General features: G+C 43.2%; 1 protein-coding gene across 1 annotated transcript in view; it reads right to left on the bottom strand.

Annotated features, from left to right (window-relative positions):
* The window catches only part of LOC138319836 (rab3 GTPase-activating protein non-catalytic subunit-like), a 207362-nt gene that overhangs the window by 17627 nt on the left and 161997 nt on the right, over positions 1 to 27738 (bottom strand). Inside the window, exons 28-31 of the mRNA XM_069262967.1 lie at positions 26036 to 26248; positions 25255 to 25344; positions 17281 to 17511; positions 16798 to 16956 (exon numbers count right to left, since the gene is read on the bottom strand). Coding sequence (XP_069119068.1) covers positions 16798 to 16956; positions 17281 to 17511; positions 25255 to 25344; positions 26036 to 26248 — 693 coding nt within the window. The remainder of the gene's footprint in view (positions 1 to 16797; positions 16957 to 17280; positions 17512 to 25254; positions 25345 to 26035; positions 26249 to 27738) is intronic.

The following is a 27738-nucleotide window of genomic DNA, read 5'->3' as shown; positions in this document are numbered from 1 at the left end:
TGGACCTTATAATTACCTACCAGGGACTTTAGCCAGGTGGACAGTGCTGGACCTTATAATTACGTACCAATGACTTTAGCCAGGTGGAAAGTGCTGGACCTTATAATTACGTACCAGGGACTTTAGCCAGGTGGACAGTGCTGGACCTCATAATTACGTACCAAGGACTTTAGCCAGGTGGACAGTGCTGGACCTTATAATTAGGTACCAAGGACTTTAGTCAGGTGGACAGTGCTGGACCTTATAATTACGTACAAGGGTCTTTAGCCAGTTGGACAGTGCTGGACCTTATAATTACGTACCAGGGACTTTAGCCAGGTGGACAGTGCTGGACCTTATAATTACGTACCAAGGACTTTAGCCAGGTGGAAAGTGCTGGACCTTATAATTACGTACCAGGGACTTTAGCGAGGTGGACAGTGCTGAACCTCATAATTACGTACCAAGGACTTTAGTCAGGGGGACAGTGCTGGACCTTATAATTACGTACCAGGGACTTTAGCCAGGTGGACAGTGCTGGACCTTATAATTACGTACCAATGACTTTAGCCAGGTGGAAAGTGCTGGACCTTATAATTACGTACCAGGGACTTTAGCCAGGTGGACAGTGCTGGACCTCATAATTACGTACCAAGGACTTTAGCCAGGTGGACAGTGCTGGACCTCATAATTATGTACCAGGGACTTTAGCGAGGTGGACAGTGCTGGACCTCATAATTACGTACCAGGGACTTTAGCCAGGTGGACAGTGCTGGACCTCATAATTACATACCAGGGATTTTAGCCAGGTGGACAGTGCTGGACCTCATAATTATGTACCAATGACTTTAGCCAGGTGGACAGTGCTGGACCTTATAATTACGTACCATGGACTTTAGCCAGGTGGACAGTGCTGGACCTTATAATTACGTACCAAGGACTTTAGCCAGGTGGACAGTGCTGGGCCTCATAATTACGTAACATGGACTTTAGCCAGGTGGACAGTGCTGGACCTAATAATTACGTACCTATGGACTTTAGCCAGGTGGACAGTGCTGGACCTCATAATTATGTACCAGGGACTTTGGCCAGGTGGACAGTGCTGGACCTCATAATTACGTACCAGGGACTTTAGCCAGGTGGACAGTGCTGGACCTCATAATAACATACAATGGGACTTTAGCCAGGTGGACAGTGCTGAACCTCATAATAACATACAATGGACTTTAGCCAGGTGGACAGTGCTGAACCTCATAATTACGTACCAAGGACTTTAGTCAGGTGGACAGTGCTGGACCTTATAATTACGTACCAGGGACTTTAGCCAGGTGGACAGTGCTGGACCTTATAATTACGTACCAGGGACTTTAGCCAGGTGGACAGTGCTGGACCTTATAATTACGTACCAAGGACTTTAGCCAGGTTGACAGTGCTGGACCTTATAATTACGTACCAGGGACTTTAGCCAGGTGGACAGTGCTGGACCTCATAATTACGTACCAAGGACTTTAGCCAGGTGGACAGTGCTGGACCTTATAATTACGTACCATGGACTTTAGTCAGGTGGACAGTGCTGGACCTCATAATTACGTACCAATGACTTTAGTCAGGTGGACAGTGCTGGACCTTATAATTACGTACCATGGACTTTAGCCAGGTGGACAGTGCTGGACCTTATAATAACGTACCATGGACTTTAGCCAGGTGGACAGTGCTGGACCTCATAATAACGTACCAGGGACTTTAGCCAGGTGGACAGTGCTGGACCTCATAATTATGTACCAGGGACTTTAGCCAGGTGGACAGTGCTGGACCTCATAATTACGTACCAGGGACTTTAGCCAGGTGGACAGTGCTGGACCTCATAATTACATACCAGGGACTTTAGCCAGGTGGACAGTGCTGGACCTCATAATTACGTACCAATGACTTTAGCCAGGTGGGACAGTGCTGGACCTTATAATTACGTACCATGGACTTTAGCCAGGTGGACAGTGCTGGACCTTATAATTACGTACCAAGGACTTTAGCCAGGTGGACAGTGCTGGACCTCATAATTACGTAACATGGACTTTAGCCAGGTGGACAGTGCTTGACCTAATAATTACGTACTATGGACTTTAGCCAGGTGGACAGTGCTGGACCTCAGAATTACGTACCAAGGACTTTAGCCAGGTGGACAGTGCTGGACCTTATGATTAGGTACCAGAGACTTAAGCCAGGTGGACAGTGCTGGACCTCAGAATTACGTACCAAGGACTTAAGCCAGGTGGACAGTGCTGGACCTTATAATTACGTACCAGGGACTTTAGCCAGATGGACAGTGCTGGACCTCAGAATTACATACCAAGGACTTTAGCCAGGTGGACAGTGCTGGACCTTATAATTACGTACCAGAGACTTTAGCCAGGTGGAAAGTGCTGGACCTTATAATTACGTACCAAGGACTTTAGCCAGGTGGACAGTGCTGGACCTTATAATTACGTACCAGGGACTTTAGCCAGGTGGACAGTGCTGGACCTTATAATTACGTACCAGGGACTTTAGCCAGGTGGACAGTGCTGGACCTTATAATTATGTACCAAGGACTTTAGCCAGGTGGACAGTGCTGGACCTTATGATTAGGTACCAGGGACTTTAGCCAGGTGGACAGTGTTGGACCTTATGATTAGGTACCAATGACTTTAGCCAGAAGGACAGTGCTGGACCTTATAATTACATACCAAGGACTTTAGCCAGGTGGACAGTGCTGGACCTTATGATTAGGTACCAGGGACTTTAGCCAGGTGGACAGTGCTGGACCTTATGATTAGGTACCAATGACTTTAGCCAGGTGGACAGTGCTGGAACTTATGATTAGGTACCAAGGACTTTAGCCAGGTGGACAGTGCTTGAACTTATAATTATGTACCAGGGACCTTAGCCAGGTAGACAGTGCTGGACCTTATAATTACGTACCAGGGACTTTAGCCAGGTGGACAGTGCTGGACCTTATCATTACATACCAGGGACAGTCAGGTGGACAGTGGTGGACCTTATAATTACATACCAGGGACTTTAGCCAGGTGGACAGTGCTGGACCTTATAATTACGTATCAGGGACAGTCAGGTGGACAGTGGTGGACCTTATCATTACATACCAGGGACTTTAGCCAGGTGGACAGTGCTGGACCTTATCATTACATACCAGGACAGTCAGGTGGACAGTGGTGGACCTTATCATTACATACCAGGGACTTTAGCCAGGTGGACAGTGCTGGACCTTATAATTACGTATCAGGGACAGTCAGGTGGACAATGCTGGACCTTATAATTACATACCAGGGACTTTAGCCAGATGGACAGTGCTGGACTTATAATTAGGTACCAGGGACTTTAGCCAGGTGGACAGTGCTGGACCTTATAATTACGTACCAGGACTTTAGCCAGGTGGACAGTGCTGGACCTTATAATTACGTACCAGGGACTTTAGCCAGGTGGACAGTCTGACCTCATAATTACGTACCAATGACTTTAGCCAGGTGGAAAGTGCTGGACCTTATAATTACGTATCAGGGACTTTAGCCAGGTGGACAGTGCTGGACGTTATTATTACGTACCAGGGACTTTAGCCAGGTGGACAGTGCTGGACCTTATAATAACCAGGGACTTTAGCCAGGTGGACAGTGCTGGACCTTATAATTAGTACCAATGACTTTAGCCAGGTGGACAGTGCTGGACCTTATAATTACGTACCAGGGACTTTAGCCAGGTGGACAGTGCTGGACCTTATAATTACATACCAGGGACTTTAGCCAGGTGGACAGTGCTGGACCTTATAATTACGTACCAGGGACTTTAGCCAGGTGGACAGTGCTGGACCTTATAATTACGTACCAATGACTTTAGCCAGGTGGACAGTGCTGGACCTTATAATTACGTACCAGGGACTTTAGCGAGGTGGACAGTGCTGGAACCTCATAATTACGTACCAAGGACTTTAGCAGGTGGACAGTGCTGGACCTTATAATTACGTACCAGGGACTTTAGCCAGGTGGACAGTGCTGGACCTTATAATTACGTACCAATGACTTTAGCCAGGTGGACAGTGATGGACCTTATAATTACGTACCAGGGACTTTAGCCAGGTGGACAGTGCTGGACCTCATAATTAGTACCAAGGACTTTAGCCAGGTGGACAGTGCTGGACCTCATAATTATGTACCAGGGACTTTAGCGAGGTGGACAGTGCTGGACCTCATAATTACGTACCAGGGACTTTAGCCAGGTGGACAGTGCTGGACCTCATAATTACATACCAGGGATTTTAGCCAGGTGGACAGTGCTGGACCTCATAATTATGTACCAATGACTTTAGCCAGGTGGACAGTGCTGGACCTTATAATTACGTACCATGGACTTTAGCCAGGTGGACAGTGCTGGACCTTATAATTACGTACCAAGGACTTTAGCCAGGTGGACAGTGCTGGGCCTCATAATTACGTAACATGGACTTTAGCCAGGTGGACAGTGCTGGACCTAATAATTACGTACTATGGACTTTAGCCAGGTGGACAGTGCTGGACCTCATAATTATGTACCAGGGACTTTAGCCAGGTGGACAGTGCTGGACCTCATAATTACGTACCAGGGACTTTAGCCAGGTGGACAGTGCTGGACCTCATAATTACATACAATGGGACTTTAGCCAGGTGGACAGTGCTGAACCTCATAATTACGTACCAAGGACTTTAGCCAGGTGGACAGTGCTGGACCTTATAATTACGTACCAGGGACTTTAGCCAGGTGGACAGTGCTGGACCTTATAATTACGTACCAGGGACTTTAGCCAGGTGGACAGTGCTGGACCTTATAATTACGTACCAAGACTTTAGCCAGGTGGACAGTGCTGGACCTTATAATTACGTACCAGGGACTTTAGCGAGGTGGACAGTGCTTAACCTCATAATTACGTACCAAGGACTTTAGCCAGGTGGACAGTGCTGGACCTTATAATTACGTACCATGGACTTTAGTCAGGTGGACAGTGCTGGACCTCATAATTACGTACCAATGACTTTAGTCAGGTGGACAGTGCTGGACCTTATAATTACGTACCATGGACTTTAGCCAGGTGGACAGTGCTGGACCTTATAATAACGTACCATGGACTTTAGCCAGGTGGACAGTGCTGGACCTCATAATAACGTACCAGGGACTTTAGCCAGGTGGACAGTGCTGGAACTCATAATTATGTACCAGGGACTTTAGCGAGGTGGACAGTGCTGGACCTCATAATTACGTACCAGGGACTTTAGCCAGGTGGACAGTGCTGGACCTCATAATTACGTACCAATGACTTTAGCCAGGTGGACAGTGCTGGACCTTATAATTACGTACCATGGACTTTAGCCAGGTGGACAGTGCTGGACCTTATAATTACGTACCAAGGACTTTAGCCAGGTGGACAGTGCTGGACCTCATAATTACGTAACATGGACTTTAGCCAGGTGGACAGTGCTTGACCTAATAATTACGTACTATGGACTTTAGCCAGGTGGACAGTGCTGGACCTCAGAATTACGTACCAAGGACTTTAGCCAGGTGGACAGTGCTGGACCTTATGATTAGGTACCAGAGACTTTAGCCAGGTGGACAGTGCTGGACCTCAGAATTACGTACCAAGGACTTAAGCCAGGTGGACAGTGCTGGACCTTATAATTACGTACCAGGGACTTTAGCCAGTGGACAGTGCTGGACCTCATAATTACATACCAAGGACTTTAGCCAGGTGGACAGTGCTGGACCTTATAATTACGTACCAGAGACTTTAGCCAGGTGGACAGTGCTGGACCTTATAATTACGTACCAGGGACTTTAGCCAGGTGGACAGTGCTGGACCTTATAATTACGTACCAGGGACTTTAGCCAGGTGGACAGTGCTGGACCTTATAATTACGTACCAGGGACTTTAGCCAGGTGGACAGTGCTGGACCTTATAATTACGTACCAAGGACTTTAGCCAGGTGGACAGTGCTGGACCTTATAATTAGGTACCAGGGACTTTAGCCAGGTGGACAGTGCTGGACCTTATAATTAGGTACCAATGACTTTAGCCAGGTGGACAGTGCTGGACCTTATAATTACATACCAAGGACTTTAGCCAGGTGGACAGTGCTGGACCTTATAATTAGGTACCAGGGACTTTAGCCAGGTGGACAGTGCTGGACCTTATGATTAGGTACCAATGACTTTAGCCAGGTGGACAGTGCTGGAACTTATGATTAGGTACCAAGGACTTTAGCCAGGTGGACAGTGCTTGAACTTATAATTATGTACCAGGGACTTTAGCCAGGTAGACAGTGCTGGACCTTATAATTACGTACCAGGGACTTTAGCCAGGTGGACAGTGCTGGACCTTATCATTACATACCAGGGACTTTAGCCAGGTGGACAGTGCTGGACCTTATAATTACGTACCAGGGACTTTAGCCAGGTGGACAGTGCTGGACCTTATAATTACGTATCAGGGACAGTCAGGTGGACAGTGGTGGACCTTATCATTACATACCAGGGACTTTAGCCAGGTGGACAGTGCTGGACCTTATCATTACATACCAGGGACAGTCAGGTGGACAGTGGTGGACCTTATCATTACATACCAGGGACTTTAGCCAGGTGGACAGTGCTGGACCTTATAATTACGTATCAGGGACAGTCAGGTGGACAATGCTGGACCTTATAATTACATACCAGGGACTTTAGCCAGATGGACAGTGCTGGATCTTATAATTAGGTACCAGGGACTTTAGCCAGGTGGACAGTGCTGGACCTTATAATTACGTACCAATGACTTTAGCCAGGTGGACAGTGCTGGACCTTATAATTACGTACCAGGGACTTTAGCCAGGTGGACAGTACTGAACCTCATAATTACGTACCAATGACTTTAGCCAGGTGGAAAGTGCTGGACCTTATAATTACGTATCAGGGACTTTAGCCAGGTGGACAGTGCTGGACGTTATTATTACGTACCAGGGACTTTAGCCAGGTGGACAGTGCTGGACCTTATAAATAGAAACCAGGGACTTTAGCCAGGTGGACAGTGCTGGACCTTATAATTACGTACCAATGACTTTAGCCAGGTGGACAGTGCTGGACCTTATAATTACGTACCAGGGACTTTAGCCAGGTGGACAGTGCTGGACCTTATAATTACGTACCAATGACTTTAGCCAGGTGGAAAGTGCTGGACCTTATAATTACGTACCAGGGACTTTAGCCAGGTGGACAGTGCTGGACCTCATAATTACGTACCAAGGACTTTAGCCAGGTGGACAGTGCTGGACCTTATAATTAGGTACCAAGGACTTTAGTCAGGTGGACAGTGCTGGACCTTATAATTACGTACAAGGGTCTTTAGCCAGTTGGACAGTGCTGGACATTAAATTACGTACCAGGTACTTTAGCCAGGTGGACAGTGCTGGACCTTATAATTACGTACCAAGGACTTTAGCCAGGTGGAAAGTGCTGGACCTTATAATTACGTACCAGGGACTTTAGCGAGGTGGACAGTGCTGAACCTCATAATTACGTACCAAGGACTTTAGTCAGGTGGACAGTGCTGGACCTTATAATTACGTACCATGGACTTTAGTCAGGTGGACAGTGCTGGACCTCATAATTACGTACCAAGGACTTTAGCCAGGTGGACAGTGCTGGACCTCATAATAATGTACCAGGGACTTTAGCCAGGTGGACAGTGCTGGACCTCATAATTATGTACCAGGGACTTTAGCGAGGTGGACAGTGCTGGACCTCATAATTACGTACCAGGGACTTTAGCCAGGTGGACAGTGCTGGACCTCATAATTACATACCAGGGACTTTAGCCAGGTGGACAGTGCTGGACCTCATAATTACGTACCAATGACTTTAGCCAGGTGGACAGTGCTGGACCTTATAATTACGTACCATGGACTTTAGCCAGGTGGACAGTGCTGGACCTTATAATTACGTACCAAGGACTTTAGCCAGGTGGACAGTGCTGGACCTCATAATTACGTAACATGGACTTTAGCCAGGTGGACAGTGCTGGACCTAATAATTACGTACTATGGACTTTAGCCAGGTGGACAGTGCCGGACCTCATAATTATGTACCAGGGACTTTAGCCAGGTGGACAGTGCTGGACCTCATAATTACGTACCAAGGACTTTAGCCAGGTGGACAGTGCTGGACCTCATAATTACATACCAGGGACTTTAGCGAGGTGGACAGTGCTGAACCTCATAATTACGTACCAAGGACTTTAGTCAGGTGGACAGTGCTGGACCTTATAATTACGTACCAGGGACTTTAGCCAGGTGGACAGTGCTGGACCTTATAATTACGTACCAGGGACTTTAGCCAGGTGGACAGTGCTGGACCTTATAATTACGTACCGAGGACTTTAGCCAGGTGGACAGTGCTGGACCTTATAATTACGTACAAGGGTCTTTAGCCAGTTGGACAGTGCTGGACATTAAATTACGTACCAGGTACTTTAGCCAGGTGGACAGTGCTGGACCTTATAATTACGTACCAAGGACTTTAGCCAGGTGGAAAGTGCTGGACCTTATAATTACGTACCAGGGACTTTAGCGAGGTGGACAGTGCTGAACCTCATAATTACGTACCAAGCACTTTAGTCAGGTGGACAGTGCTGGACCTTATAATTATGTACCATGGACTTTAGTCAGGTGGACAGTGCTGGACCTCATAATTACGTACCAATGACTTTAGTCAGGTGGACAGTGCTGGACCTTATAATTACGTACCAAGGACTTTAGCCAGGTGGACAGTGCTGGACCTTATAATTACGTACCATGGACTTTAGCCAGGTGGACAGTGCTGGACCTCATAATAACGTACCAGGGACTTTAGCCAGGTGGACAGTGCTGGACCTCATAATTATGTACCAGGGACTTTAGCCAGGTGGACAGTGCTGGACCTCATAATTACGTACCAGGGACTTTAGCCAGGTGGACAGTGCTGGACCTCATAATTACATACCAGGGACTTTAGCGAGGTGGACAGTGCTGAACCTCATAATTACGTACCAAGGACTTTAGTCAGGTGGACAGTGCTGGACCTTATAATTACGTACCAGGGACTTTAGCCAGGTGGACAGTGCTGGACCTTATAATTAGGTACCAAGGACTTTAGTCAGGTGGACAGTGCTGGACCTTATAATTATGTACAAGGGTCTTTAGCCAGGTGGACAGTGCTGGACCTTATAATTACGTACCAGGGACTTTAGCCAGGTGGACAGTGCTGGACCTTATAATTAGGTACCAAGGACTTTAGTCAGGTGGACAGTGCTGGACCTTATAATTATGTACAAGGGTCTTTAGCCAGGTGGACAGTGCTGGACCTTATAATTACGTACAAGGGTCTTTAGCCAGTTGGACAGTGCTGGACATTATAATTACGTACCAGGTACTTTAGCCAGGTGGACAGTGCTGGACCTTATAATTACGTACCAAGGACTTTAGCCAGGTGGACAGTGCTGGACCTTATAATTACGTACCAGGGACTTTAGCGAGGTGGACAGTGCTGAACCTCATAATTACGTACCAAGGACTTTAGTCAGGTGGACAGTGCTGGACCTTATAATTACGTACCATGGACTTTAGTCAGGTGGACAGTGCTGGACCTCATAATTACGTACCAATGACTTTAGTCAGGTGGACAGTGCTGGACCTTATAATTACGTACCAAGGACTTTAGCCAGGTGGACAGTGCTGGACCTTATAATTACGTACCATGGACTTTAGCCAGGTGGACAGTGCTGGACCTCATAATAACGTACAAGGGACTTTAGCCAGGTGGACAGTGCTGGACCTCATAATTATGTACCAGGGACTTTAGCGAGGTGGACAGTGCTGGACCTCATAATTACGTACCAGGGACTTTAGCCAGGTGGACAGTGCTGGACCTCATAATTACATAACAGGGACTTTAGCAAGGTGGACAGTGCTGGACCTCATAATTATGACCAATGACTTTAGCCAGGTGGACAGTGCTGGACCTTATAATTACGTACCAGGGACTTTAGCCAGGTGGACAGTGCTGGACCTTATAATTACGTACCAAGGACTTTAGCCAGGTGGACAGTGCTGGACCTCATAATTACGTAACATGGACTTTAGCCAGGTGGACAGTGCTGGACCTAATAATTACGTACTATGGACTTTAGCCAGGTGGACAGTGCTGGACCTCATAATTATGTACCAGGGACTTTAGCCAGGTGGACAGTGCTGGACCTCATAATTACGTACCAGGGACTTTAGCCAGGTGGACAGTGCTGAACCTCATAATTACGTACCAAGGACTTTAGTCAGGTGGACAGTGCTGGACCTTATAATTACGTACCAGGGACTTTAGCCAGGTGGACAGTGCTGGACCTTATAATTACGTACCAGGGACTTTAGCCAGGTGGACAGTGCTGGACCTTATAATTACGTACCAAGGACTTTAGCCAGGTGGACAGTGCTGGACCTTATAATTACGTACAAGGGTCTTTAGCCAGTTGGACAGTGCTGGACATTAAATTACGTACCAGGTACTTTAGCCAGGTGGACAGTGCTGGACCTTATAATTACGTACCAAGGACTTTAGCCAGGTGGAAAGTGCTGGACCTTATAATTACGTACCGGGGACTTTAGCGAGGTGGACAGTGCTGAACCTCATAATTACGTACCAAGGACTTTAGTCCGGTGGACAGTGCTGGACCTTATAATTACGTACCATGGACTTTAGTCAGGTGGACAGTGCTGGACCTCATAATTACGTACCAATGACTTTAGTCAGGTGGACAGTGCTGGACCTTATAATTACGTACCATGGACTTTAGCCAGGTGGACAGTGCTGGACCTCATAATAACGTACCAGGGACTTTAGCCAGGTGGACAGTGCTGGACTTCATAATTATGTACCAGGGACTTTAGCGAGGTGGACAGTGCTGGACCTCATAATTACGTTCCAGGGACTTTAGCCAGGTGGACAGTGCTGGACCTCATAATTACATACCAGGGACTTTAGCCAGGTGGACAGTGCTGGACCTCATAATTACGTACCAATGACTTTAGCCAGGTGGACAGTGCTGGACCTTATAATTACGTACCATGGACTTTAGCCAGGTGGACAGTGCTGGACCTAATAATTACGTACCAAGGACTTTAGCCAGGTGGACAGTGCTGGACCTCATAATTACGTAACATGGACTTTAGCCAGGTGGACAGTGCTGGACCTAATAATTACGTACTATGGACTTTAGCCAGGTGGACAGTGCTGGACCTCATAATTATGTACCAGGGACTTTAGCCAGGTGGACAGTGCTGGACCTCATAATTACGTACCAGGGACTTTAGCCAGGTGGACAGTGCTGGACCTCATAATTACATACCAGGGACTTTAGCGAGGTGGACAGTGCTGAACCTCATAATTACGTACCAAGGACTTTAGTCAGGTGGACAGTGCTGGACCTTATAATTACGTACCAGGGACTTTAGCCAGGTGGACAGTGCTGGACCTTATAATTAGGTACCAAGGACTTTAGTCAGGTGGACAGTGCTGGACCTTATAATTATGTACAAGGGTCTTTAGCCAGGTGGACAGTGCTGGACCTTATAATTACGTACCAAGGACTTTAGCCAGGTGGACAGTGCTGGACCTTATAATTACGTACAAGGGTCTTTAGCCAGTTGGACAGTGCTGGACATTAAATTACGTACCAGGTACTTTAGCCAGGTGGACAGTGCTGGACCTTATAATTACGTACCAAGGACTTTAGCCAGGTGGAAAGTGCTGGACCTTATAATTACGTACCAGGGACTTTAGCGAGGTGGACAGTGCTGAACCTCATAATTACGTACCAAGGACTTTAGTCAGGTGGACAGTGCTGGACCTTATAATTACGTACCATGGACTTTAGTCAGGTGGACAGTGCTGGACCTCATAATTACGTACCAATGACTTTAGTCAGGTGGACAGTGCTGGACCTTATAATTACGTACCAAGGACTTTAGCCAGGTGGACAGTGCTGGACCTTATAATTACGTACCATGGACTTTAGCCAGGTGGACAGTGCTGGACCTCATAATAACATACCAGGGACTTTAGCCAGGTGGACAGTGCTGGACCTCATAATTAACGGACTTTAGCAGGTGGACAGTGCTGGACCTATAATTACGTACCAGGGACTTTAGCCAGGTGGACAGTGCTGGACCTCATAATTACATACCAGGACTTTAGCCAGGTGGACAGTGCTGGACCTATAATTACGTACCAATGACTTTAGCCAGGTGGACAGTGCTGGACCTTATAATTATGTACCATGGACTTTAGCCAGGTGGACAGTGCTGGACCTTATAATTACGTACCAAGGACTTTAGCCAGGTGGACAGTGCTGGACCTCATAATTACGTAACATGGACTTTAGCCAGGTGGACAGTGCTGGACCTAATAATTACGTACTATGGACTTTAGCCAGGTGGACAGTGCTGGACCTCATAATTATGTACCAGGGACTTTAGCCAGGTGGACAGTGCTGGACCTCATAATTACGTACCAGGGACTTTAGCCAGGTGGACAGTGCTGGACCTCATAATTACATACCAGGGACTTAAGCGAGGTGGACAGTGCTGAACCTCATAATTACGTACCAAGGACTTTAGTCAGGTGGACAGTGCTGGACCTTATAATTACGTACCAGGGACTTTAGCCAGGTGGACAGTGCTGGACCTTATAATTACGTACCAGGGACTTTAGCCAGGTGGACAGTGCTGGACCTTATAATTACGTACCAAGGACTTTAGCCAGGTGGACAGTGCTGGACCTTATGATTAGGTACCAGGGACTTTAGCCAGGTGGACAGTGCTGGACCTTATAATTACGTACCAATGACTTTAGCCAGGTGGAAAGTGCTGGACCTTATAATTACGTACCAGGGACTTTAGCCAGGTGGACAGTGCTGGACCTCATAATTACGTACCAAGGACTTTAGCCAGGTGGACAGTGCTGGACCTTATAATTACGTACAAGGGTCTTTAGCCAATTGGACAGTGCTGGACATTAAATTACATACCAGGTACTTTAGCCAGGTGGACAGTGCTGGACCTTATAATTACGTACCAAGGACTTTAGCCAGGTGGACAGTGCTGGACCTCATAATTACGTAACATGGACTTTAGCCAGGTGGACAGTGCTGGACCTAATAATTACGTACTATGGACTTTAGCCAGGTGGACAGTGCTGGACCTCATAATTATGTACCAGGGACTTTAGCGAGGTGGACAGTGCTGAACCTCATAATTACGTACCAGGGACTTTAGCCAGGTGGACAGTGCTGGACCTTATAATTACGTACCAAGGACTTTAGCCAGGTGGACAGTGCTGGACCTTATAATTACGTACCAGGGACTTTAGCCAGGTGGACAGTGCGGGACCTTATAATTACGTACCAGGGACTTTAGCCAGGTGGACAGTGCTGGACCTTATAATTACGTACCAAGGACTTTAGACAGGTGGACAGTGCTGGACCTTATGATTAGGTACCAGGGACTTTAGCCAGGTGGACAGTGCTGGACCTTATAATTACGTACCAATGACTTTAGCCAGGTGGACAGTGCTGGACCTTATAATTACGTACCAGGGACTTTAGCCAGGTGGACAGTGCTGGACCTTATAATTACGTACCAAGGACTTTAGCCAGGTGGACAGTGCTGGACCTTATAATTACGTACAAGGGACTTTAGCCAGTTGGACAGTGCTGGACATTAAATTACGTACCAGGTACTTTAGCCAGGTGGACAGTGCTGGACCTTATAATTACGTACCAAGGACTTTAGCCAGGTGGAAAGTGCTGGACCTTATAATTACGTACCAGGGACTTTAGCGAGGTGGACAGTGCTGAACCTCATAATTACGTACCAAGGACTTTAGTCAGGTGGACAGTGCTGGACCTTATAATTACGTACCATGGACTTTAGTCAGGTGGACAGTGCTGGACCTCATAATTACGTACCAATGACTTTAGTCAGGTGGACAGTGCTGGACCTTATAATTACGTACCAAGGACTTTAGCCAGGTGGACAGTGCTGGACCTTATAATTACGTACCATGGACTTTAGCCAGGTGGACAGTGCTGGACCTCATAATAACGTACCAGGGACTTTAGCCAGGTGGACAGTGCTGGACCTCATAATTATGTACCAGGGACTTTAGCGAGGTGGACAGTGCTGGACCTCATAATTACGTACCAGGGACTTTAGCCAGGTGGACAGTGCTGGACCTCATAATTACATACCAGGGACTTTAGCCAGGTGGACAGTGCTGGACCTCATAATTACGTACCAATGACTTTAGCCAGGTGGACAGTGCTGGACCTTATAATTACGTACCATGGACTTTAGCCAGGTGGACAGTGCTGGACCTTATAATTACGTACCAAGGACTTTAGCCAGGTGGACAGTGCTGGACCTCATAATTACGTAACATGGACTTTAGCCAGGTGGACAGTGCTGGACCTAATAATTACGTACTATGGACTTTAGCCAGGTGGACAGTGCTGGACCTCATAATTATGTACCAGGGACTTTAGCCAGGTGGACAGTGCTGGACCTCATAATTACGTACCAGGGACTTTAGCCAGGTGGACAGTGCTGGACCTCATAATTACATACCAGGGACTTAAGCGAGGTGGACAGTGCTGAACCTCATAATTACGTACCAAGGACTTTAGTCAGGTGGACAGTGCTGGACCTTATAATTACGTACCAAGGACTTTAGCCAGGTGGACAGTGCTGGACCTTATAATTACGTACCAAGGACTTTAGCCAGGTGGACAGTGCTGGACCTTATGATTAGGTACCAGGGACTTTAGCCAGGTGGACAGTGCTGGACCTTATAATTACGTACCAATGACTTTAGCCAGGTGGAAAGTGCTGGACCTTATAATTACGTACCAGGGACTTTAGCCAGGTGGACAGTGCTGGACCTCATAATTACGTACCAAGGACTTTAGCCAGGTGGACAGTGCTGGACCTTATAATTACGTACAAGGGTCTTTAGCCAGTTGGACAGTGCTGGACATTATAATTACGTACCAGGTACTTTAGCCAGGTGGACAGTGCTGGACCTTATAATTACGTACCAAGGACTTTAGCCAGGTGGACAGTGCTGGACCTCATAATTACGTAACATGGACTTTAGCCAGGTGGACAGTGCTGGACCTAATAATTACGTACTATGGACTTTAGCCAGGTGGACAGTGCTGGACCTCATAATTATGTACCAGGGACTTTAGCCAGGTGGACAGTGCTGGACCTCATAATTACGTACCAGGGACTTTAGCGAGGTGGACAGTGCTGAACCTCATAATTACGTACCAGGGACTTTAGCCAGGTGGACAGTGCTGGACATTAAATTACGTACCAAGGACTTTAGTCAGGTGGACAGTGCTGGACCTTATAATTACGTACCAGGGACTTTAGCCAGGTGGACAGTGCTGGACCTTATAATTACGTACCAGGGACTTTAGCCAGGTGGACAGTGCTGGACCTTATAATTACGTACCAAGGACTTTAGACAGGTGGACAGTGCTGGACCTTATGATTAGGTACCAGGGACTTTAGCCAGGTGGACAGTGCTGGACCTTATAATTACGTACCAATGACTTTAGCCAGGTGGAAAGTGCTGGACCTTATAATTACGTACCAGGGACTTTAGCCAGGTGGACAGTGCTGGACCTCATAATTACGTACCAAGGACTTTAGCCAGGTGGACAGTGCTGGACCTTATAATTACGTACAAGGGTCTTTAGCCAGTTGGACAGTGCTGGACATTAAATTACGTACCAGGTACTTTAGCCAGGTGGACAGTGCTGGACCTTATAATTACGTACCAGGGACTTTAGCCAGGTGGACAGTGCTGGACCTTATAATTACGTACCAGGGACTTTAGCCAGGTGGACAGTGCTGGACCTTATAATTACGTACCAAGGACTTTAGACAGGTGGACAGTGCTGGACCTTATGATTAGGTACCAGGGACTTTAGCCAGGTGGACAGTGCTGGACCTTATAATTACGTACCAATGACTTTAGCCAGGTGGAAAGTGCTGGACCTTATAATTACGTACCAGGGACTTTAGCCAGGTGGACAGTGCTGGACCTCATAATTATGTACCAGGTACTTTAGCCAGGTGGACAGTGCTGGACCTTATAATTACGTACCAGGGACTTTAGCCAGGTGGAAAGTTCTGGACCTTATAATTACGTACAAGGGTCTTTAGCCAGGTGGACAGTGCTGGACCTTATAATTACGTACAAGGGTCTTTAGCCAGTTGGACAGTGCTGGACATTAAATTACGTACCAGGTACTTTAGCCAGGTGGACAGTGCTGGACCTTATAATTACGTACCAAGGACTTTAGCCAGGTGGAAAGTGCTGGACCTTATAATTACGTACCAGGGACTTTAGCGAGGTGGACAGTGCTGAACCTCATAATTACGTACCAAGGACTTTAGTCAGGTGGACAGTGCTGGACCTTATAATTACGTACCAATGACTTTAGTCAGGTGGACAGTGCTGGACCTTATAATTACGTACCAAGGACTTTTAGCCAGGTGGACAGTGCTGGACCTTATAATTACGTACCATGGACTTTAGCGAGGTGGACAGTGCTGGACCTCATAATTACGTACCAAGGACTTTAGCCAGGTGGACAGTGCTGGACCTTATAATTATGTACCAGGGACTTTAGCCAGGTGAACAGTGCTGAACCTTATAATTACGTACCAGGGACTTTAGCCAGGTGGACAGTGCTGGCGATACTGTGGTCAGTAAGTCTACCCCTTGAGATTTGTGTGAGTCCAATAGGAAGTGTGCTGTCCTGTGTCCAGCGATCAACAAAAGTTGTGATCCGATCAACTCGTGGTCATTTACAGTTAACAGGACCTGAAGATAAGAGGTCAAAAGGTCATTAGCAGGTCTGATATCAAATAACAACTAATAAAACATCCAACAAGAGGCCCAGAGGGCCTGTATCACTCACCTGGTTTGTAATGTTTGTAATATTTTCTGAAGGAATTTAAAGAATCAACTCTAGTTTCCCTATTGAGCCCCATTCTTTTGCTCCAGGGGGTCAGAGCTAAAATTGATACTTTTTCACATTTTTACACCAAAGTTTTTGATATCTAAGCTCTGCATGCACAGAATCATTTATACCAAACAATCCTTACCTACAATATTTACAAAAGTTAGGAAGACATTTATTCTCACCTCCTCTGCCATTTTGTCCTGTGCTCCAGAGTACAGCTCACACACATGGTGTCGTTTGAAGAAGTCCAAATCAAGGCCAAAATCCTTGGCAAGTTCTAATATGAGTGCAGGCCACTTGGTAGCAGCACCTACAAACTTCCTGTTTGGACTTGTTGGAGAAACAAGTGACGTCATGGAAGACTTTGCAACATCAAGGGAGAGAATCGCATTGGAAATGACACGGGCAAAGAACTGCAATACGCAACAAATATAGTTTAATAATTATCTTCAACAACACTTGATATTCAGCTGTGATGTTATGAAAGTCCTCTACACAATAGTATGAGACGCCATAAAAACAGATGTATGCTTCTACCTCAAGATTTACCAAAGGTTATCTCCAGTTTGATAGGTATGCACGTGTAGGAAAATATGACTAGGCTGATCATTGGTGACCAGTTAGCTTTATGAGTAGAGTATGCGACTAGTGTTTGGAGATCCTGGGTTTGATCCCTGGTCTGGCAGCTACATTTTCTTCTCTCCTGTCATAAAAATAAGCAAGCTTGCCAACCTTACTTTGAAGTATGCTTAGCAAGGGGACATGCAACTTGTGAGTTGTTGTGTCTTCAGAGTGAAAACTTAGAGAAAAGAGGTAAAGTATAGATGAATTGTAGGGTCAATCTTTGGTGACCAATTAGTCCAAAGTCAATTGGTAGACATGTGGTTATTGTTTGAGGTCCCAGTTCATCCCAGTCTAGTCACTGCTTTATCTCCTGTGACACAAGCTTATCCGATTTATACACAATCAAATTAAGAATACAGTATATGAGATAAGAAGCACACTTAAGGGCTTAAAAAAAGCAAAAACAAAGAAAATTGAGTGATACAATATGATTATACAAATCAAAGTTTGAAAGAAAAGACCACAGCTGGAAAAAGGACTGAAGCTTGTCGATACAGTAATGGGCTGTTGAACAATTTATAATAAATGTTTTACTCAATCTCAATATACTGGGCAAGACTAGGTGAAATCATGACTTTGTGTATGATGGTTGTAATACATGTTCAAAGTACATGACATCAGTGACCTTGACCGTTTGAGATAAACCACATTCCCATATTTCTCATGACTCGTATCTGGAAGCAGATCATTATTCAGATAATTAATATTAATGTTTCCTAATATAGTACTGATTTCCTCCTTTGAAGTTGGTTTTCTGTATTTACGATATCTGCCAGATTCCTGACAAACACCACAGTGACTGTGATTTGACATGTCACACATGATCAACTTTGGGGGAATTCAGGGACCAAGCCAGCTTCATGATTGACATGAAGAATTGTCTATGTAAGGAACACTGAATCAACATCACGTATAAATATATACAGCTCACATGACGGGTAGATAAGGAACGCTGAATCAACATTATATGACATATGGACACATTCAATCATTCCTAATTAACAGTAACCCTCGACACACAGAGAGTCAGACACATGGACACATGCAATCTGTCCTAATTAACAGTAACCCTTGACACACAGAGAGTCAGACACATGGACACATGAAATCTGTCCTAATTAACAGTAAACCTTGACACACAGAGAGTCAGACACATGGACACATTCAATCATTCCTAATTAAAAGTAACCCTCGACACATAGAGAGTCAGACACATGGACACATTCAATCATTCCTAATTAACAGGAACCCTCGACACATAGAGAGTCAGACACATGGACACATGCAATCTGTCCTAATTAAAAGTAACCCTCGACACATAGAGAGTCAGACACATAGACACATTCAATATGTCCTAATTAACAGTAACCCTCGACACACAGAGAGTCAGACACATGGACACATGAAATCTGTCCTAATTAACAGTAAACCTTGACACACAGAGAGTCAGACACATGGACACATTCAATCATTCCTAATTAACAGTAACCCTCAACACATAGAGAGTCAGACACATGAACACATTCAATCATTCCTAATTAAAAGTAACCCTCCACACATAGAGAGTCAGACACATGGACACATTCAATCATTCCTAATTAACAGGAACCCTTGACACACAGAGAGTCAGACACATGGACACATTCAATCATTCCTAATTAAAAGTAACCCTTGACACATAGAGAGTCAGACACATGGACACATTCAATCATTCCTAATTTAAAGTAACCCTCGACACATAGAGAGTCAGACACATGGACACATTCAATCATTCCTAATTAACAGTAACCCTTGACACATAGAGAGTCACACATGGACACATTCAATCATTCCTAATTAAAAGTAACCCTCGACACAAAGAGAGTCAGACACATGGACACATTCAATCATTCCTAATTAAAAGTAACCCTCGACACATAGAGAGTCAGACACATGGACACATTCAATTATTCCTAATTAACAGGAACCCTCGACACATAGAGAGTCAGACACATGGACACATTCAATCATTCCTAATTAACAGGAACCCTTGACACATAGAGAGTCAGACACATGGACACATTCAATCATTCCTAATTAACAGGAACCCTCGACACATAGAGAGTCAGACACATGGACACATTCAATCATTCCTAATTAACAGGAACCCTCGACTCATAGAGAGTCAGACACATGGACACATTCAATCATTCCTAATTTAAAGTAACCCTCGACACATAGAGAGTCAGACACATGGACACATTCAATCATTCCTAATTAAAAGTAACCCTCGACACATAGAGAGTCAGACACATGGACACATTCAATCATTCCTAATTAAAAGTAACCCTTGACACATAGAGAGTCAGACACATGATCACATTCAATCATTCCTAATTAAAAGTAACCCTTGACACATAGAGAGTCAGACACATGGACACATTCAATCATTCCTAATTAAAAGTAACCCTTGACACATAGAGAGTCAGACACATGGACACATTCAATCATTCCTAATTAAAAGTAACCCTTGACACATAGAGAGTCAGACACATGGACACATTCAATCATTCCTAATTAAAAGTAACCCTCGACACATAGAGAGTCAGACACATGGACACATTCAATCATTCCTAATTAAAAGTAACCCTCGACACATAGAGAGTCAGACACATGGACACATTCAATCATTCCTAATTAAAAGTAACCCTCGACACATAGAGAGTCAGACACATGGACACATTCAATCACTCCTAATTTAAAGTAACCCTCGACACATAGAGAGTCAGACGCATGGACACATTTAATCATTCTTAATCAACAGTAACCCTCGACACATAGAGAGTCAGACACATGGACACATTCAATCATTCCTTATTAAAAGTAACCCTTGACACATTGAGAGTCAGACACATGGACACATTCAATCATTCCTAATTTAAAGTAACCCTCGACACATAGAGAGTCAGACACATGGACACATTCAATCATTCTTAATTAACAGTAACCCTCGACACATAGAAAGTCAGACACATGGACACATTCAATCATTCCTAATTAAAAGTAACCTTTGACACATAGAGAGTCAGACACATGGACACATTCAAAAATTCCTAATTTAAAGAAACCCTCGACACATAGAGAGTCAGACACATGGACACATTCAATCATTCCTAATTAAAAGTAACCCTCGACACATAGAGAGTCACACATGGACACATGCAATCATTCCTAATTAAAAGTAACCCTCGACACACAGAGAGTCAGACACATGGACACATTTAATCATTCTTAATTAACAGTAACCCTTGACACACAGAGAGTCAGACACATGGACACATTTAATCATTCCTAATTAAAAGTAACCCTTGACACATAGAGAGTCAGACACATGGACACATGAAATCATTCCTAATTAAAAGTAACCCTCGACACATAGAGAGTCAGACACATGGACACATTCAATCATTCCTAATTAAAAGTAACCCTCGACACATAGAGAGTCAGACACATGGACACATTCAATCATTCCTAATTAACAGTAACCCTTGACACACAGAGAGTCAGACACATGGACACATTTAATCATTCCTAATTAACAGGAACCCTCGACACATAGAGAGTCAGACACATGGACACATTCAATCATTCCTAATTAAAAGTAACCCTCGACACACAGAGAGTCAGACACATGGACACATTCAATCATTCCTAATTTACAGTAACCCTTGATACATTGAGAGTCAGACACATGGACACATTCAATCATTCCTAATTAAAAGTAACCCTCGACACATAGAGAGTCAGACACATGGACACATTCAATCATTCCTAATTAACAGTAACCCTCAACACATAGAGAGTCAGACACATGTTTAATCCGTCCTAGTTAACAGTAACCCTCGACACATAGAGAGTCAGACACATGTTCAATCTGTCCTAATTAACAGGAACCCTCTACACACAGAGAGTCAGACACATGGACACATTCAATCATTCCTAATTAACAGTAACCCTCGACACATAGAGAGTCAGACACATGTTTAATCCGTCCTAGTTAACAGTAACCCTCGACACATAGAGAGTCAGACACATGGACACATTCAATCATTCCTAATTAACAGTAACCCTCGACACATAGAGGGTCAGACACATGGACACATTCAATCATTCCTAATTAAAAGTAACCCTTGACACATAGAGAGTCAGACACATGGACACATTCAATCATTCCTAATTAACAGTAACCCTTGACACACAGAGAGTCAGACACATGGACACATTTAATCATTCCTAATTAACAGGAACCCTCGACACATAGAGAGTCAGACACATGGACACATTCAATCATTCCTAATTAAAAGTAACCCTCGACACACAGAGAGTCAGACACATGGACACATTCAATCATTCCTAATTAACAGGAACCCTTGACACTTAGAGAGTCAGACGCATGGACACATTCAATCATTCCTAATTAACAGGAACCCTTGACACACAGAGAGTCAGACACATGGACACATTCAATCATTCCTAATTAACAGGAACCCTTGACACACAGAGAGTCAGACGCATGGACACATTCAATCATTCCTAATTAAAAGTAACCCTTGACACATTGAGAGTCAGACACATGGACACATTCAATCATTCCTAATTAAAAGTAACCCTCGACACATAGAGAGTCAGACACATGGACACATTCAATCATTCCTAATTAACAGTAACCCTCGACACATAGAGAGTCAGACACATGTTTAATCCGTCCTAGTTAACAGTAACCCTCGACACATAGAGAGTCAGATACATGAACATGTTTAATCCGTCCTAGTTAAAAGTAACCCACGACACATAGAGAGTCAGACACATGTTCAGTCTGTCATAATTTACAGGAACCCTCTACACACAGAGAGTCAGACACATGGACACATTCAATCATTCCTAATTAACAGTAACCCTCGACACATAGAGAGTCAGACACATGTTTAATCCGTCCTAGTTAACAGAAACCCTCGACACATAGAGAGTCAGACACATGGACACATTCAATCATTCCTAATTTACAGTAACCCTCGACACATAGAGGGTCAGACACATGTTTAATCCGTCCTAGTTAACAGTAACCCTCGACACATAGAGAGTCAGACACATGGACACATTCAATCATTCCTAATTAAAAGTAACCCTCGACACATAGAGAGTCAGACACATGGACACATTCAATCATTCCTAATTAACAGGAACCCTTGACACATAGAGAGTCAGACACATGTTTAATCCGTCCTAGTTAACAGTGACAAATGAATCAGTAAGACACATGAACATGTTCAATCTGTCCTAGTTAACAGTAACAAATGAATCAGTAAGACACATGAACATGTTCAATCTGTCCTATTTAACAGTGACAAATTAATCAGTAAGACACATGAACATGTTCAATCCGTCCTAGTTAACAGTAACAAAAGAATCAGTAAGACACATGAACATGTTCAATCTGTCCTATTTAACAGTGACAAATGAATCAGTAAGACACATGAACATGTTTAATCTGTCCTATTTAACAGTAACAAATGAATCAGTAAGACACATGAACATGTTCAATCTGTCCTATTTAACAGTGACAAATGAATCAGTAAGACACATGAACATGTTCAATCTGTCCTATTTAACAGTGACAAATGAATCAGTAAGACACATGAACATGTTCAATCCGTCCTAGTTAACAGTAACAAAAGAATCGGTAAGACACATGAACATGTTCAATCTGTCCTATTTAACAGTGACAAATGAATCAGTAAGACACATGAACATGTTCAATCTGTCCTATTTAAGGATGTATTCTTCTGAGGTTTCAGTCCCGTTGAAGTCTCGTTTCGACATAGATCAAAGAAGTTACGAGATTTTCAAATGCAATTTATCGATATCTGCAGCAAGTTGCCAGTTGCAAATTTTGTCAAAAAATTACAGTTCTAACTTTAGCCGATTTTTTTATACGGGGATTTTAAGAAATGGCCCATTTGGCGGCCATTTTGAAATTGTGTCTTTTTTCGCTTCAAGTAGAGCCACAGCTTTACCATTTTTTACTGAAAATGTTTTTACTTGAATCATCACTGCACCAGCATTTTTAGCTGTATTGAGCTAATTTTTGCTGTAAATCTTTACTTGATTCGTGATAATTAAAATATTGAGCATTAATGTATGAAATGATTCACTTTTTTCACTTTATTTTTACATTTAATGGTAATTTGAGCACTTATAATTTTTACTCTAAAATACTAAAAAATAACAAATTTTCAAGTGTGGCAAAAAAGTAAGCACACGGACCCCCCATTTTTCTGCCTGATTCTGAAAGAACAACCCTTTTCCTATTGATATGCAAAATATTAACAAAAGTTTAATACCAGAACTTTTTCTATAAAGGGTTAGATTTGGCAAAAATGGCTGAAAATGGTGCATTTTGTAGCTCAAAATTAAGGGGTAGGGGTAGCATATCTTGTTATTCTGAGAAAAAATATTAGTCTTTTTGATCAAAACTGGTATATTTTAAAAGAAGACTACTGGAAAATAAATTATACAAACATAAATACATATCAAACACCTCATTAGGAAATTATGGCTTTAATATCTTGTGTATATGGTCAAAACGGCAAAATTCCCATAAAATCCAATATTTTGTCAACTAGGTATCTTTGAGTGACAGTAGCTCAAAAACGAGCACACGGACATATGTTTTTTCTTTCATTTTCTTTCATGGTATGAACTCCTCTTTCCAAAAATCTATATAAGAAAAAAAGTTTAATACAAGAAAATTTTGACTTCTCAGAGGAGTACATCCTTAACAGTGACAAATGAATCAGTAAGACACATGAACATGTTTAATCTGTCCTATTTAACAGTGACAAATGAATCAGTAAGACACATGAACATGTTCAATCTGTCCTATTTAACAGTGACAAATGAATCAGTAAGACACATGAACATGTTCAATCTGTCCTATTTAACAGTGACAAATGAATCAGTAAGACACATGAACATGTTTAATCCGTCCTAGTTAACAGTAACAAATGAATCAGTAAGACACATGAACATGTTCAATCTGTCCTATTTAACAGTGACAAATGAATCAGTAAGACACATGAACATGTTCAATCTGTCCTATTTAACAGTGACAAATGAATCAGTAAGACACATGAACATGTTCAATCTGTCCTATTTAACAGTGACAAATGAATCAGTAAGACACATGAACATGTTCAATCTGTCCTATTTAACAGTGACAAATGAATCAGTAAGACACATGAACATGTTCAATCTGTCCTATTTAACAGTGACAAATGAATCAGTAAGACACATGAACATGTTCAATCTGTCCTATTTAACAGTGACAAATGAATCAGTAAGACACATGAACATGTTCAATCCGTCCTATTTAACAGTGACAAATGAATCAGTAAGACACATGAACATGTTCAATCTGTCCTATTTAACAGTGACAAATGAATCAGTAAGACACATGAACATGTATAACAATCCTGTGGTAGAAGTAGACTTACGTTTTTACGACTGTTGGATATAAATGCATCTATGTTCTGTGATGGAAGCAATGGATGCTGGTGGAGATCCAGAAATAATGAGTTCTTTCCCTGCAAAATTTTTTATGCTAATTGATATTCAAACATTGAAAGAAAATCGAAAAAAAAAATCCTAACAATTACTACTCCAAATAGTGATACATAACACCAAGATATCAAATCATTCACAACCTTATAAATTATAACTTGATTAAAGGAGGTAAATTATTGAAGCATTAAATTGTCTTTTGGGGGAATCTATGGTACTATAATTCTCCCAGGATTGCAGACAAATTGAATAACACACGTTAGGGTGGTTTTTTCTGATAGCTCTGTCAACAGCAAATTAATTATTGAAATTATTGACAATAAGTAAAGCTTTCTTAACTATTAAGTATTAAACATTGCTATTCAATATTAAAATTGTCATGATTTATCTTAAAATTGAAATATACCATGCATAGAAAGCATTTTGTGTAATAGCATATTTTCAATAGCTGCAGAAATACCTTAATGTTAGACTTCCTGTTTTTACATCTTTGATACAGTTATAAATGTTCAAAACACTGAAGAAAACAGCAAAACTCATATTTCAAAATATTTTTTAAGAATTAAATTTTTTTTACCCGCTCGCTCCTATTTTAAAATTCCAAAATCCGAAGAACAAGAAAACAAATTGGAATGGCCTAAGATGTCAAAGTGAATTTGTTGCTCCCCAGAGGTTAGTTATATCCGTGTTTTACTGGGGACTAGAAGGACTAACCTTGGAGTCAAACAATGACAGCACTTTGACTGACTTCATACCAAACACCAAAATGGCATGCATCATGACGGCCAGTTGGTAGTGTAGTCGCAGTAGTCCATAGTTTGTTGACTTCTGGTCGATGGCCAGCTCTACTAGAGAAGCTGGACCACGTACATCCTGCCACAGGTGTTCTATGTTAAACACTGGGACCTCATTAGCTTCACAGTTAGCCTGGAATATAAACATTACTTATAACCTTACATTTACAACATCTACTTATCTCTCCATGTCGATATTTACTGTTCATATCGACATTTAACATTTTGTTCAGGTAAAATGGTTTATGTAAAGATTTATACAGTATACTTTCACAACCAGTTGATGCAGCATTTTGATATGCATCTTCACAGTTAATATTTAAAATACATGTATAACTGTATGATCATCAGCACTAGTTAACACAACAATCTCATCATAAAGATTGATAACTTAAATCTCTGAAATTACTTGTAGGCAAAATGGAGTTAACAAGAGGCTACTGGGGTGTATACACATGGCCTTAACAAATGTTAAATAACATGGACTAATACAGGAAATGAAGCCATCCTTTTATGGGTGCAGTGTGAGACTCTGCGTGTGTTTAGTACTGCATACAATAACAGTGTTAGTATAAACACCATTCCTAGACAGGACACACTACATACAAAATGTTGTGTCTGAACAAGTGATCTGATAGCTCACCACTCCAAAAGGAATGGTTGATTACCACTCCAAAAGGAATGTCTGTTTACCACTCCAAAAGGAATGTATGTTGACCATTCTGAAAGGAAGGGGGTGGGGTGTTTATCATTCTATTGGGGAGGGGTGTTTATCATTCTATGGGGGAGGGGTATTTATCATTCTATGGGGGAGGGGTATTTATCATTCTATTGGGAAGGAGTGTTTATCATTCTATAGGAGAGGAGTGTTTATCATTCTATTGGGGAGAGGTGTTTATCATTCTATGGGGGAGGGGTGTTTATCATTCTATTGGGGAGGGGTGTTTATCATTCTATGGGGGAGGGGTGTTTATCATTCTATGGGGGAGGGGTGTTTATCATTCTATGGGGGAGGGGTGTTTATCATTCTATGGGGGAGAGGTGTTTATCATTCTATGGGGGAGGGTTGTTTATCATTCTATTGGGGAGGGTTGTTTATCATTCTATGGGGGAGGGTGTTTATCATTCTATTTGGGAGGGTTGTTTATCATTCTATTGGGGAGGGTTGTTTATCATTCTATTGGTGAGGGATGTTTATCATTCTATGGGGGAGGGTGTTTATCATTCTATGGGGGATGGGGTGTTTATCATTCTATTGGGAAGGGTTGTTTATCATTCTATGGGGGAGGGTGTTTATCATTCTATGGGGGATGGGGTGTTTATCATTCTATTGGGGATGGGGTGTTTATCATTCTATGGGGAGAGGGTGTTTATCATTCTATTGGGGAGGGTTGTTTATCCTTCTATAGGGGAGGGGTGTTTATCATTGTATTGGGGAGGGGTGTTTATCATTGTATGGGGGAGGGGTGTTTATCATTCTATGGAGGTGGGGTGTTTATCATTCTATGGGGGAGGGGTGTTTATCATTCTATGGGGGAGGGGTGTTTATCATTCTATAGGGAAGGGGTGTTTATCATTCTAAGGGGGAGAGGTGATTATCAGTCTAAGTGTGTTTATCATTCT

This window comes from Argopecten irradians, chromosome 3, assembly GCF_041381155.1.
Source record: "Argopecten irradians isolate NY chromosome 3, Ai_NY, whole genome shotgun sequence".
In the NCBI taxonomy this organism is placed as follows: Eukaryota; Metazoa; Mollusca; class Bivalvia; order Pectinida; family Pectinidae; genus Argopecten; species Argopecten irradians.
The sequence above is the reverse complement of the archived record's forward strand: the minus strand, read 5'-3'. Positions and strand labels throughout refer to the sequence as shown.